We start from the raw sequence: 14,763 nt of genomic DNA, 5'->3' as shown, positions 1-14,763 counted from the left end.
GTTACACATTTAATAATAACAATTAAGTAGCACTTATTCTACATTGACGTCTAATAAATAAAACCCAGCAAATAGAACTAACATTCATATTAAATTATAAAAGAAACATTGGGAGGCTACTGTTGCAGAAGTTCAGAAATAGGTTCAGATCTTCATATCATAAGCCCTTATGGAACTTGTCTTACCTGTTCCCTTCTTATTTTGCAGCAATCAGGGAAGATGGGATGCCAGGCGGTAGAAACAAAAGCATTGGACCTGTCCAGGTAACTCCTACATGCTGTCAACCTCGCAGTGACCACATTAAATAACACTTCACCCATCATTCCCACTCCTGGTTATTGATTAAATTAATTTGAAAAACGTGACTCAGTGAATGGAGTCTATTTTAATAATCCTATCTGCGGCAGATACAAATACACCTGTGTCTGAGACCCATCCCTATGGAATAAAATCATTAAACCCCAATGTGTGGGAACCAGTAGAGATGTTTCAGGGACAGTCACTTCACAAGATAAAACAGGTTTTATTGTTCTTTGTGCTGCTGACTGGGGTGGAAGCTACAATCCAGTGTCAAAATAGCATTGTATTCTGAAAACACTAAAGAAACATGCGACTTGTCTGTACACGACAGCCTCTAATGCATTGAAAGGGAACCGCTCACTAAATGTCCCTTTTGATGTATGTGCTGACTCATCATTATGTATCTTATGAAAGCCAGGTAGTACAAGACAACAACTCCATTTCAAAATGGAAAACGTGTTTACAATCTTTCTTAGTTTTATGTTACATTGCTACAGGGCACAAAGCTTGCCCTCTGACCTAGTGTATATATTCTTTGTCTGGTTCATATAATCTACTCTGTTTAGGTAAACTGCAGTGTAGTAACTGGATTGGAAGGGGTCTTTGACAGGGTAATGTTACCTACCTGGGTCGTCACTGAATGATACTGAATCCAACATAGAGCAGTGGGTGTTGACACGCCACACAGGCGTGCAGAATTAATAAACAACACCTGCCCAACGCTAGGGTACCAACAATGGTAATCCTAGCACCGGACTTAATAAAGAAAACAAAACAAACAAAGCTAAAAATAACATTTTACCTCACTAGAAGAGACATCCTGCTCCAGGAACTTACTGCACTACAAAACCTCTCTAGTTTGGGATCAGATCCCCTAAACCGACCCAGTGAAGTCCCGGCGTCCTCCTGGCGACTCCTTCTGACAGCTCGCCTGGGCACTGCCTTCACGAGCACCATTTTGGAGTGGAAGAGTTTGATCTAGTTGTTCGCTCCATGAAGTGGACGCTCTCCTCCTTGATGTAAACACAGCAAACTTTCGCTCTGCTGCCTTCTTAAAAGAGTGTAAGCTCTCTGGGCACTCCTCCCAGCCAGTCGGGGCTACTATATATTAACTACTATAAAGCCATCAATATTTGCAACCAAAATATCTGGCAAATCACACCAATAAAACCTGTTTTGCTCCAGAAATGTTGGGGACCTGTTGCAATATACAAAGTATGTATTGTTAGTAGAATTTGCCAAAATGTTTGCTTTTTTTTCATACATGAAAAACACAAATTAAAAGGCTTGCAGATATATACTGCTGCACTTGGGAATATGAATTACAATTAGATTAACTACAATTAATAGACTGGAATTATATTTAATGTAATACAAATATGTACAGTGTTCAGTCGTCAGAGTATAATGTTGATGATCAGATGAAAAATACACACCTCAGGTGGTTCTTCCTAGTGCTGTACCATCACCAGTTTGAGTTTTCTGTTTAACTGAATTACTCCTGAGAGGAGGAGGGAGGGAAACAGGGTTGAATTGGACTCCTTCTTTGTGCTTTGCAGATAACAGACGAGGAGATTGAGAGAATTATGACTGGGCAAGAATTTGAGGAGGAGGCCAGCATACCCTGGAGTAATAATGGAGACAGTGATCACAGCTCCCCAGGCAATGGGGTTTCCGAGGGCAACCAGCCGTCACCTGTTTCCACTCTATCATCAAGGTGGGAGTCGCACTGAGGTGTTCCGAGCCCGAGCCTGCAGCCCTTTCCCTGCTCAGCACCCTTAACCAATATGCACACACACAGTTCACAAATAACTTGCGTCTCTTCACAGTGATGTTAACCTTCAATTTAGATATAGGGCCAAATCCAGTGAAAAGTGCAGGGGGCTAATTCAGCAGGCCTAGAGGACCCTGGAGGAATTGAATCCAGCTCAGGGTCAGTGCTTTGAGTCTAGCCCCCGTAACAAATCCAATACATAATACAGCAGTCTCACTTGAGAGAACTGAATGGCACTAAAAAGAAAGAAAATAAAAAGTTGGTACTGGGGTCAAATTCATACTAAAGTCTAGTTTTAGCACCAGTCAGCTTTTTGAAACCCATTTATAAGAGAGCCCTGTCAACAGTTGTGAACCAAGTGGTTTATTCGTACGAAGCTAAGTTTGTGTAAGATGAAGTAATTCAGTGATACAGTGGTGGCTAGAATCTAACATGTGTGGACTTGGCTTTTCCAGTAGGTCAGTGGAGCTGAATGGGTACACCACTGCACTCAGGGACCAGTACATTGGGATGCCAGTGTCCTCGCACTACCAGTACCTGCCGCACCTTTTGAGCTATGCTGCACAGTCCGGCCTGCTGCCCCAGCAGTCACGCAGCCTGGACCCCCAGGCCCAGTCTCTAGTCACTCAGTTAGTGGCGTCTGAAGACCTGGAGCCTCTCTGCACACCGATGCTGATAGAAGACGGGTAAGTATCTTCACTCTTTGTTGGGACTCTTTGCTTCCTATTGTGTTTAGTGGACCCACAGTTGCACAGCACTGATACGAAGGGTTGAAATGATGAAATCTGTAATCGCGACGGCTTTGATTCTGCAGTTGTTTTGTATTCTCAAGGTGATTCTGAAGTTATTGTATGTGTGTGTGTGACGGTGTCTGTTAGTACTAGCATTTTTTAGCTCTTATTTTTTACTTCAAAGTATGCTTTTTGTGTTGCCAAAGTGATTACATGATCACAGCTCTTGAGACAACCCAGGTAACACTGTGGTTCTTACATTTCACTTTATAATAGACAATAGTCATTTAAGCAGGAATGAAATTGTAAACTAAAAGAATGTCAGCATTTTTTGTGCGGTTAATGAATTCAAATGTTTGGAACCTTTTAAATTTACATTTTGGGTAGATTAAGGTTATATAAGTAGGTTAGAGTTATATAAATATAATAATATATGAGTCAGAATATATTATCCCAAGGGCTGTCGAGCAATTAAAAACAATTACTGCATTCATCTCATTCAGATGTGTTATATTACTGATATTATTATTATTATTATTATTATTATTATTATTATCATTCAAAAAACAGCCCATCGTAAAAACCCTGTTTTTTTATTTCTGGATTCATATTGTTGGCCCCTCTTTATGGTTTTATATTTATTTACACAGAATTATACATTAAATTGTTTGAACCAACTGTTAAACCACAATGGAATTAGTTTTACGCACCTTAATTCATTTCCAGTTAAACTGTATATTATCAGGTTCCTTTAAAAGGGTGTCCATTATCCTCATATACTCATAAACTGTTTTTCATTAGCATTTTAATTTTTTATTTTATTTTTTTAAATGTGGTCATTGAAATAAAATCAGTAGCTACCCACATTTCAACAGCATTGGTTATACAGGCTGTCCCACTGAAAACAGCCAGTAAGTAATACATGTATTGCAACGAGCACATAAATGATAAATACATAATCTCATGATGGAGCAGCACAGACATGTGCAGGAATACTCGTTATCACAAACATGCTTTATATAGGAATATCACTCCCAACGTGAAAATGGACTGAATGCCAACCTCTAACTGAAATACTTACAGGGCTGCTTTCACATGGGACACCCTGTATCGTAGTGACATGATGCAGCTTGATTCACAGGCTTACAGAGATCCTGAATTTAAAATAAGTGCCCTTACTGCACTGCGTGCACTTGGGTATATTAAAATAGAGAGTGCCCTTACTGCGCTGCGTGCACTCGGGTATATTAAAATAGAAAGTGCCCTTACTGCGCTGCGTGCACTCGGGTATATTAAAATAGAAAGTGCCCTTACTGCGCTGCGTGCACTCAGGTATATTAAAATAGTGCCGCTGGGAATGAATTAAGATATGCTGAGCGGGTCAAGACAGACATTAATTAATGCGTGTTAAAAAAATGCATCTAAACAAATCTACACATTAATCGCAGAAGGGTGATTAACTGCCAGCTCTAATTATCCCACAATGGTATAGCATAGCCATGTGGCTCAAGCACAGCGCCAATCGTGCATCACTGCCCTAAATCAACTCGAGACGTACAGCTATGGCATCACCTTGAATTTTAGGATTGAACAAAATCTTTTATTTACATCGTGTAATCAAAGAAACAAAAAAAATTATATTGCAAAAGACATATAATAGTAATACAGTATTCCATGTATGTTAGATTTCAAAATGTCACATTTTTCAGTTTGTCAGTTTTTTCCATTAAGTATGTGGAAAACTACAAAGCGATATGTAATTGAATATATCAATGTAACATTATTCAGCAGGTTTTATTTGACTTCATGAAGCAAAATTAATTAATTCTGTAGGGTGATGCAGTAAATATATTCTGACCCATGCATTGTTCTATTTATATTGTTTGCATGTACCTAGATATGTACGTCAAGATTACAAGGATATATTTTCAATATAGCTTTGTTTCCATGGCAACATGGAATATACAGTGGCTCTCAAAAGTATTCACCCCCCTTGGACTTTTCCACGTTTTGTGTTACAACATGGAATCAAAATGGATTTAATTAGGAGTTTTTGCCACTGATCAACACAAAAAAAGTCCACACTGTCAAAGTGAAAAATAATATCTACAATATTTTTCTAAATTAATTACAAATGTAAAACAGAAAAATAATTGATTGCATAAGTATTCACCCCCTTGAGTCAATATTTGGTAGAGGCACCTTTGGCAGCAATTAAAGCCATGAGTCTATTTGGATAAGTCTCTACCAGCGTTGCACATCTGGACACTGTAATTTTTGCCCATTCTTCTTTGCAAAATTGTTCAAGCTCTGTCAAGTTGGATGGGGACCTTTGGTGAACAACAATTTTCAACTCTTTCCACATTATCTCAATTGGATTGAGGTCTGGGTCACTGGGCCACTCCAGGACATTGACCTTTTTGTTTTTAAGCCACTCCAGTGTGGCTTTGGCTGTATGTTTGGGGTCATTGTCCTGCTGGAAGATGAATCTTCTCCCAAGTCCCAGGTCTCTTGCAGACTTCAACAGGTTTTCCTCCAGGATTTCTCTGTACTTTGCTGCATCTATTTTGCCCTCTATCTTCATGAGGCCCTGATGCAGAGAAGCATCCCCATAGCATGATGCTGCCACCACCATGCTTCACGGTAGGGATGGTGCTCACCAAACATAGCGCTTAGCATTGAGGCCAAAAAGCTCTATTTTGGTCTCATCAGACCCATAGAATATTCTTCCAATTGGTCTCAGAGTCTCAAACATGCCTTCTGGCAACCTCTAGCTAGGATTTTTTTCAACAACGCTTTCTTTTTGCCACTCTCCCATAATGGCCAGTTTTGTGAAGCACCCGTGCTATTGTTGCTGTATGCAGTGTCTCCCAGCTCAGCCATGCAAGACTAACTCCTTTAGAGTTTAGCCTCCCTGACTAGTGCCCTTCTCGCCTGGATACTCAGATTTTGAGGACGGCCTGTTCTAGACAGATTCACAGTTGTGCCATATTCTCTCCATTTCTTAATAATGGACTTTACTGTGCTCCGGGGGATAGTCAGTGCCTTGGAAATGTTCTTATATTCTACCCCTGATTGGTGCTTTTGAAGAACCTTATTCCGGATTTGCTTTGAATGTTCCTTCGTCTTCATGATGTAGTTTTTGTTAGGAAATGTACTAACCAACTGTAGGACCTCCCAGAGACAGGTGTATTTAACCTGAAATCATGTGAAACACCTTAATTGCACACAGGTGGACTCCATTCAACTAAGTATATGACTTCTAATGACAATTGGTTGCACCAGAGCTTATTTAGATGTGTCATAGCAAAGTGGGTGAATACTTATGCAAAATCAATTATTTTCTGTTTTGTATTTGTAATTATTTAGAACAATTTGTATATTTTATTTTTCACTTTGACATTATGGACTTTTTTTGTGTTGATCAGTGGCAAAAACTCCTAATTAAATACATTTTGATTCCATGTTGTCACACAATAAAATGTCCAAGGGGGGGGTGAATACTTTTGAGAGCCACTGTACATTTCTATATAGTTCAAAGCTTTATACGCCAAAATGTATTTCTGAAAGGACAAACCCCAATACAATTCTTAAACAAAAATGAAACACTTCTAATTAAATGTCTGAATTGTTTATTTCTGGTTTAGTAAGAGTATTACTGCATCTTGTAAAGTGCTTTGTGATGGTGGTCCACTATGAAGGGCGCCATAATCAATTTTATTTTATGATATATATTGGGTGTGTTTTTCCTTTAACAAACTTTGAGAATGTAGCTCAAAGTACCAGCAGCATTCTGTGTTTTATACATCCAACAAAGTAATCTAGGTGCAAGGTATCTAGGTATAATAATAGACCATACAAGCTGACGAAGCTATCCACTAATCAAGCACTTTCTGCTGTTTTATAATGCACATTCTGTGTCACAGCTACAAAGTGACGCAGGCTGAGCTCTTTGCCTTGCTGTGCCGGCTGGCGGATGAGCTGCTCTTCAGGCAGATCGCCTGGATTAAGAAGCTGCCCTTTTTCTGCGAGCTGTCAATCAAAGACTACACCTGCCTGCTTAGCTCCACATGGCAGGAGCTGCTGCTGTTGTCCTGCCTCACAGTGTACAGCACACAGATCTTTGGAGACCTGGGTGCCGTCACCTCCAAATACACGCCATCTGACGATGAGCTGCACAGGTAAGCACAAGCAATTCAAATACATGCCCTCCTCCAATGAGCAGCACAGGCAAGCAATTCAAATACATGCCCTCCTCCAATGAGCAGCACAGGCAAGCAATTCAAATACATGCCCTCCTCCAATGAGCAGCACAGGCAAGCAATTCAAATACATGCCCTCCTCCAACAAGCTGCACAGGCAAGCACAGGAAATTCAAATACACACAACCCTCCTCCTCCAACAAGCTGCACAGGTAAACACAGGCAATTCAAATACACACACCCCTCCTCCTCCAACAAGCTGCACAGGTAAACACAGGCAATTCAAATACACCCCCCCCTCCTCCTCCAACAAGCTGCACAGGTAAACACAGGCAATTCAAATACACACACCCCTCCTCCTCCAACAAGCTGCACAGGTAAACACAGGCAATTCAAATACACCCCCCCCTCCTCCTCCAACAAGCTGCACAGGTAAACACAGGCAATTCAAATACACCCCACCCTCCTCCTCCAACAAGCTGCACAAGTAAACACAGGCAATTCAAATACACACACCCCTCCTCCTCCAACAAGCTGCACAGGTAAACACAGGCAATTCAAATTGAGTTTAGAAACGGAATCAGTAGAAGGGCAAACATCTTTCTCAATGTACAAACACTGTACCTGAGTTTTGTAAATGCTGATTGCAACGTTACAAGTAAAAATCTTTATCTATATATTTGATTGCTCTTTAAATTGCTAAATACAATTTTGAGACAATGTTTATAATAAAAACACAGTTTCTTAATGTATGTATTAAGTGTGTGTTTCACGTTGAATTAGAAAACTAGATTTTAAAAAACACAGTTTTAGTAGGTGGTGATTAATAATGCATCTTCAAGCAATGGCACTTTCACTGGAAAACGTTTTTTATGTTTGCAATTGGCTAATCTTTAGCATTGACTTATGACATGATACAAATCTAATGATATACAGTATGCTATTGTGCTTATCACAGGCTCACATCAATCTGTCTTGTATTTCTTTGGGGTGAGCGAATGGCGTGCATTGTCCCCTTCACATTCATTTAAGATGCAAAACTGCTTTTTCATCAGGACCTCCTGCTTCATGTTGACTCAGAATAATGACTGCGTTGGCCATGACACTGAAACGCACTATCAGGGGAGCACCACATCATTCAGTGGTGACCACACGCTCAGGAAAGATGGATTTGGTTTCACCAGTTGATATTCTAGAGGCGTGTGGAAGATGTAATGTTCAGGAAACAACATTATCAGATGCCCTGTCTGACTTTTGCTATCTGACCATTCACTCTTTTCACAAAGTGAAGTGTATTTATAGCAGTCATCTAGACATGGTTCTGAATAAATACACATATACATATTGCTGCCCAGTGTAAACAAGTCGTAGTCCACTTTTAATGGTCATAAGTATCATTCCGCATTCAAAGCAAAGTCGTAAAAGGAAGCAACCTTTTTTATATTTGTTTACTTAAGGTTATAGGGATCCATTTAAATGTAAAGTTTAGGACAAAAAAGTGCAAAAACCAACAGTCTTCATACTATACGATTATTAAGAACGCAGTTAAAGGGAATATTTCAACGTCTGCATGGCTGGCATGCTTTCCATTACTTCCTTTGTGGATGCAGTTTGAACATTTAAAACTTCCCTGCTCTTGCAAAGTCGATTACATTTTCAGCCTCAGAACCTCGAGGAGTGGGTGTGGCCAGTACGAATTACCTCTGATGTTTTACCCACCATACCAAGCTACAGTAGAACCTGTCATCTCCAGTCCTGTAAGGTGCAATACACGCTATTAACTGACAGACCTCCAGCACGTGTCATTTACACTCGCTGCTACCAACTGAACCGTACTGCCACGGTATTCTGGGTCTAAAACAGTAAATTCAGCTCTTAGCAGACAATATAGCTTCAGTTGCAGCAATTAAAAAAAAAAAAAAAAAAAAGACTTTGTTTGGGATTTCAGTTTCACATTTTACATGCTGTCACTTCCCATACCTGGCCAGTTTAACCCTGTTCAATAAAAGAAAACGAGGGGTTAATATATACTGTACCATTAAAAAGCTGAAACAAGATTTTCTCGCCAACCTCTAAAGCCAGTTTGTGTTGGTGTGCACGTTTTCTTGTTGTTTAAGCCTCAGGTTAACACGCACTTTGCAAAAAACAAAAACAAAAACCTGTGGGATTACTTTTGTATAGACTGTGAGAACAGTAAGAACTGTTTTTGCAATGCTGTTTTGTAAATGGCCAGATCCTGTATTGCAGTGCTTTGTTTCACAGTATATGTGTTGTCCCGTACTGTGTTGTACTGATGTTCCGTTTGTAATGCACCGATGTTAATAAAGCAGCTGCAGTGTAATATAATGACTTTCACTGAGGATATTTTTAAATATCGCTGGATCCCTGGAACCAGTTCAGTCAGATGTGACAGGTTCTACTGTAGTTGAAAAGTAATTTACCTCAAGCCGTCAGAAATCAATGCAGAAAACAGAAGCATGGATTTTTTTTACCTTCAATCATGTGATTTAAAAACAGATGTCCGTAGCTTTAATTGAATGTCCTGCTGTTTAAAATTAATACAACTGCAGTTACCGTACAGAATTACAAAAGTTTTCGGAAATACTGTTATCAAGAAAAAAGTGTTTTTCTACTGTACATGTTCTTCTGAAGTAAGCTTTCATTATACAATATTGTATATATTTGTCTATGTTACAGTGATATAACATTTATGCCTATAAACAAATATGCCCAACTGGAAGGACCATTTGAACTGCTAGCGGTAACTGTAACGCTGCTTTTTGACAGGAACACACCTCATTGTCACATGAGCCTTTCTCTCACAGTTTCGTGTAATCGTGTCTGTGTCCATTGGGCTCAGCCTGTCACACTGTACATGAGGGGCACTATAACTGGCTTCATTTCACCCAGTCTTCACCCAGCGTTTATCATACACCCCTAGCCTCGCATAGTCCTTTCAAAGTGATTGGCTAGAATATGATACTTTTATACAAATATCTGAACCAGTGCAAGTGCTCCTTCATGTTCTTACTTTTGTGATTATGAGGGCCCGCTGATTACAAGTAAGTGACCATAAGGAACTATTCTCTGAGGACAACAGCTGGGCTTGTTATTTTAAGGAGGGAGTGACCAAAACACCACTAAAACAATGCAAAACATTACATCCAAGAAATGGTGAAACGAGCACAAAACCAAAATTAGCACAGAAAAGTACCTATCAGTGTCTCATGTAATTATAATACATTTCAAAGCAAAGGCAGAATTCACATTTTAAAATAGGAATAAAGAATAAAAACCCTCTTGTTTCAGAGCGAGCAGGTAAACAGTTGTTTTTAGTTTTATTCCTGTCTGAAAATGTTCCTTTGGCTGAACAGGGCCCTATATCTTTAAAAGCCTTTTACACTGGAAGCATTGTACAAGGGAGAAACTAGAAACAGTGTAAGTTTAATAGAACACCAGTATCAGGAACAAGGACAATAGCTGTCTTCTAAAATGTACATACATTTGGAATTATTAGATCAATGTTTTCTTTCACGGTAAATTATGTCTGAATTATCTCTTTCACCCTCTGCCCCTAATATTATATCAGATTTATGGCTTCTGTTTCTCCAGCTAATCTGTATGTTTGGAAATGATTTAATGCTGCATTCCTTCATATAGTGGGAAACTGTCCAGTCTGGTTTATCTGATTACTACTGTATACTGCTAAAGACTTATTTGAAATACGTTTAAGACAAGGCTGTTATGAGAGCTTTTGAGCATTTTGCACTGAAAATAAATACAGAATTTCTAACTGAATACAACCCAAAAACAAGCCAAAAACATGACACTGTAGTCCTTAAATTCACTACCTGCGTTGCTTCAGACTAATTCAGAAACACTGCTAGCTTTATTTTCCTTTCAGCTGTGATAAAAGGAGGCCCCTGTTTTTCCAATGCAGCTTTCTCCTCCCTCGTGTGGAATACTGTGTTACAGTTGTAGGGCCGGAGCTGTTTAACACCACGTAGAGAGGAGGTGTGGAGGAGTGAGGTCTGGGGTGAAATGAACAAACCAGCTTTGTTGAGTGGAAGGGAGGAAGACATGAGAATAGAAAGACATGGAAATATTTTGGACAGATACTTTATGAATTTTGAAAAGTAGCTAATTCTTGCAATTAGGTTGAATTTATTATTGCCGACTGCATCTCTCCACTTGGTTCATTAGAAGGACTGTCCTTGCAGCTTTGCACCTGCAGGACAATCCCAAATAACTTTCCTTTAAACCTAGCTGCAGATCTTAATACAGCTACACCAATAACTTATACTGTATTTTCTTTTAAATGTTAATAAAGGGGTGAAACACTTCTTTTAAGGGGGTTTAAGTACACTGTGTTTTAATGTTGTATAGGGAGTAGCAAAACACCAAGAAGGGCAATATGGGTTTTCCTATTTAAACATTTTTGGTAATATTTTTTCTTTGTTTAGGTTTAGCGAGGGTGGCACGGAGGTGACGCCGTGTTTGATATGCCTCTTTTTGGTAATAGTTTTTCTTTGTTTAGGTTTAGCGAGGGTGGCACGGTGGTGATGCCGTGTTTGATGTGCCTCTTTTTGGTAATAGTTTTTCTTTGTTTAGGTTTAGCGAGGGTGGCACGGTGGTGATGCCGTGTTTGATATGCCTCTTTTTGGTAATAGTTTTTCTTTGTTTAGGTTTAGCGAGGGTGGCACGGTGGTGATGCCGTGTTTGATGTGCCTCTTTTTGGTAATAGTTTTTCTTTGTTTAGGTTTAGCGAGGGTGGCACGGTGGTGATGCCGTGTTTGATGTGCCTCTTTTTGGTAATAGTTTTTCTTTGTTTAGGTTTAGCGAGGGTGGCACGGTGGTGACGCCGTGTTTGATGTGCCTCTTTTTGGTAATAGTTTTTCTTTGTTTAGGTTTAGCGAGGGTGGCACGGTGGTGACGCCGTGTTTGATATGCCTCTTTTTGGTAATAGTTTTTCTTTTTCTTTGTTTAGGTTTAGCGAGGATGGCATCGAGGTGATGGAGCGTTTGATATACCTCTTTCGGAAATTCAATCAGCTGAAGGTCAGCAATGAAGAGTATGCCTGCATGAAGGCCATTAATTTCCTTAATCAAGGTAATGAAGGGATTCGTATCCAGTCCAGTGTATAGATACCACTCTATAGAAACACCTCTCTCTTTCTACTGAGGTGCTCTATTACACACACCTTGCAAACCAGCACCTCAAACAGGGAAGCTGCAAATGCTGCACTGATGAATTAAGGAACATATAACTGCTTTTCTGATTTATAAAATATATGCTTTCCTTTTTGGTTGCACAAACATACAGAGACATGTATTAATTGATTCAAACATAGTTACAGTGGGGGTGTTTAAGATTCCCTATCTTTTTCACTTATACTTTCCATTGTAATGTCAGGGAATATGGGTCTAAATGCCCCTTGAGCACAAGTGCAAAGGATTTGCTGTAAAAGAGCTTTCTCACTAAAAGGTGGCAGATTAACACACTTTAAATACATGTAAAGTACAGGAACAGGGGAGTGATGCTTCCCTAAGCTCTAAATTCCAGTGATGCAAACTCAGCAGTACTGTTAGTAAATGATATACCATGATAGCGTTTGTGATGTTACATGCTAATTGTAGCAATGGTTTTTCGTCTCTAAGCAGATATCCGAGGCCTCACGAATGTGTCTCAGTTGGAGCAGTTGAACAAGCGTTACTGGTACGTGTGCCAGGACTGCACGGAGTTCAGGTATCCGCACCAGCCCAAGCGCTTCCCAGAGCTCATGATGTGTCTGCCTGAGATTCGCTACATTGCAGGTAACAGCACTGACTGTGTTCAGGCTTCCCTTCACTGCTCAAAGCTAATGAGAGCGCTGGTGCTGGGGAGCAACAGCACTGACTGTGTTCAGGCTTCCCCTCACTGCTCAAAGCTAATGAGAGCGCTGGTGCTGGGGAGCAACAGCACTGACTGCGTTCAGGCTTCCCCTCCCTGCTCAAAGCTAATGAGAGCGCTGGTGCTGGGGAGCAACAGCACTGACTGTGTTCAGGCTTCCCCTCACTGCTCAAAGCTAATGAGAGCGCTGGTGCTGGGGAGCAACAGCACTGACTGCGTTCACGCTTCCCCTCACTGCTCAAAGCTAATGAGAGCGCTGGTGCTGGGGAGCAACAGCACTGACTGCGTTCAGGCTTCCCCTCACTGCTCAAAGCTAATGAGAGCGCTGGTGCTGGGGAGCAACAGCACTGACTGCGTTCAGGCTTCCCCTCACTGCTCAAAGCTAATGAGAGCGCTGGTGCTGGGGAGCAACAGCACTGACTGCGTACAGGCTTCCCCTCACTGCTCAAAGCTAATGAGAGCGCTGGTGCTGGGGAGCAACAGCACTGACTGCGTTCACGCTTCCCCTCACTGCTCAAAGCTAATGAGAGCGCTGGTGCTGGGGAGCAACAGCACTGACTGCGTTCACGCTTCCCCTCACTGCTCAAAGCTAATGAGAGCGCTGGTGCTGGGGAGCAACAGCACTGACTGCGTTCAGGCTTCCCCTCACTGCTCAAAGCTAATGAGAGCACTGAGGCTGGGGAGCAACAGCACTGACTGTGTTCACGCTTCCCCTCACTGCTCAAAGCTAACTGAAGCACGACTCCAGAGTGGCGCTCCGGTAAAGGCGATCCGCGTGGCGTGCAGGATGCGCAGCCTGGAGGTCGCCGGTTCAAGTCCAGGATATTCCACTGCCAACCGTGGACAGGAGTTCCCAGGGGGTGGCGCACAATTGGCCAAGTGCCGCCCGGGGCGGGAGAGCTTAGGTCAGCCAGGGTGTTCTTAGCTCACTGCGCACCAGCGACCCCTGTAGACTGGCCAGAGCTGTGTTTTAAATTAATAAAAAACAGGAAACAGTCATTCAGCAGTAATCTCATTACTGCCAAAAAAAACTGTAATCTCTTCCCTATTACTGCTTGTCCCTGTTTTGTAATTTAATTGCCATGTGGGCCAACAGTCTGGATAGTACATTTTCATGTGCGTTAGGCAGTGATATCCTTTAATGTTCAGTTTTGCAGGTTGTCCTTTAGTGTGTGTAACTTTTGTCAGCTCAGTTGCTAATTCTGTGTTTTTCTGTCCTTAGGAAAAATGGTAAATGTTCCCCTGGAGCAGCTGCCTCTCCTGTTCAAAGCCGTTCTGCACTCCTGCAAGTCCAGCATTAACAAAGAGTGAAGAGGCCGGCCTCCAGGCCTCCAGTTCCTCTGCCTCACAGCGCTGCCTCCAGCAGGGAACGAATGGACGGCCGCAATTAACCTTGAAGGTGGAGGGACGGGGGGCTCCCCAGGAATGTGACAAGCAGCTATTTTTTTTTTACTTTTTTTGCTTATATATTTATTTCACGACAGAGTTGAATGTATGATCTTCAACACAGTGCACATGCTTCTGTACAAAAAAACAAAACAATGCAGAAATGCATCGTTCTTGCAGTTTACAGTGTGTTCAGTGTTAAATTGTTACAGTGTTGCCATTTTTAGGACTAGTTATTCTTTTATATTTTTGTTTTTGATTTTTATTTCTTTCTGAGTAGGGGCTGAGACAAATATTGGAATTGTTTTTTTTGTTAAGACTACCTCAGGAATATGGTGCTGCTACTTTGGTTACCATTTTGCTTTTTAAACATTTCCCAGTCAAGTATGTTCTCCGCTATCACATGGTCTGTGTTTGAAAGCTGCCCTCTGCTAGTTCCATTGCTCAGCTAATTATTTGCCAAAGATACTACAATCTTTGC

At 41.0% G+C, this 14,763-nt stretch overlaps 1 protein-coding gene across 1 annotated transcript in view; it reads left to right on the top strand.

The window, feature by feature from the left end:
- The window catches only part of LOC121303639 (nuclear receptor subfamily 6 group A member 1-like), a 35,036-nt gene extending 20,674 nt beyond the window's left edge, over window positions 1-14,362 (top strand). The window contains exons 3-9 of the mRNA XM_041234442.1: window positions 208-263; window positions 1,860-2,017; window positions 2,530-2,760; window positions 6,732-6,986; window positions 11,995-12,116; window positions 12,668-12,820; window positions 14,119-14,362. Of these exons, the coding sequence (XP_041090376.1) occupies window positions 208-263; window positions 1,860-2,017; window positions 2,530-2,760; window positions 6,732-6,986; window positions 11,995-12,116; window positions 12,668-12,820; window positions 14,119-14,207 (1,064 nt within the window). The 3' untranslated portion in view covers window positions 14,208-14,362. The remainder of the gene's footprint in view (window positions 1-207; window positions 264-1,859; window positions 2,018-2,529; window positions 2,761-6,731; window positions 6,987-11,994; window positions 12,117-12,667; window positions 12,821-14,118) is intronic.
- The last annotated feature ends 401 nt before the right edge of the window (window positions 14,363-14,763 follow it).

Source organism: Polyodon spathula, chromosome 34 (genome assembly GCF_017654505.1).
Source record: "Polyodon spathula isolate WHYD16114869_AA chromosome 34, ASM1765450v1, whole genome shotgun sequence".
Taxonomy (NCBI): Eukaryota; Metazoa; Chordata; class Actinopteri; order Acipenseriformes; family Polyodontidae; genus Polyodon; species Polyodon spathula.
Note: the sequence above shows the minus strand (reverse complement) of the source record. Positions and strands in the feature narration are given on the sequence as shown.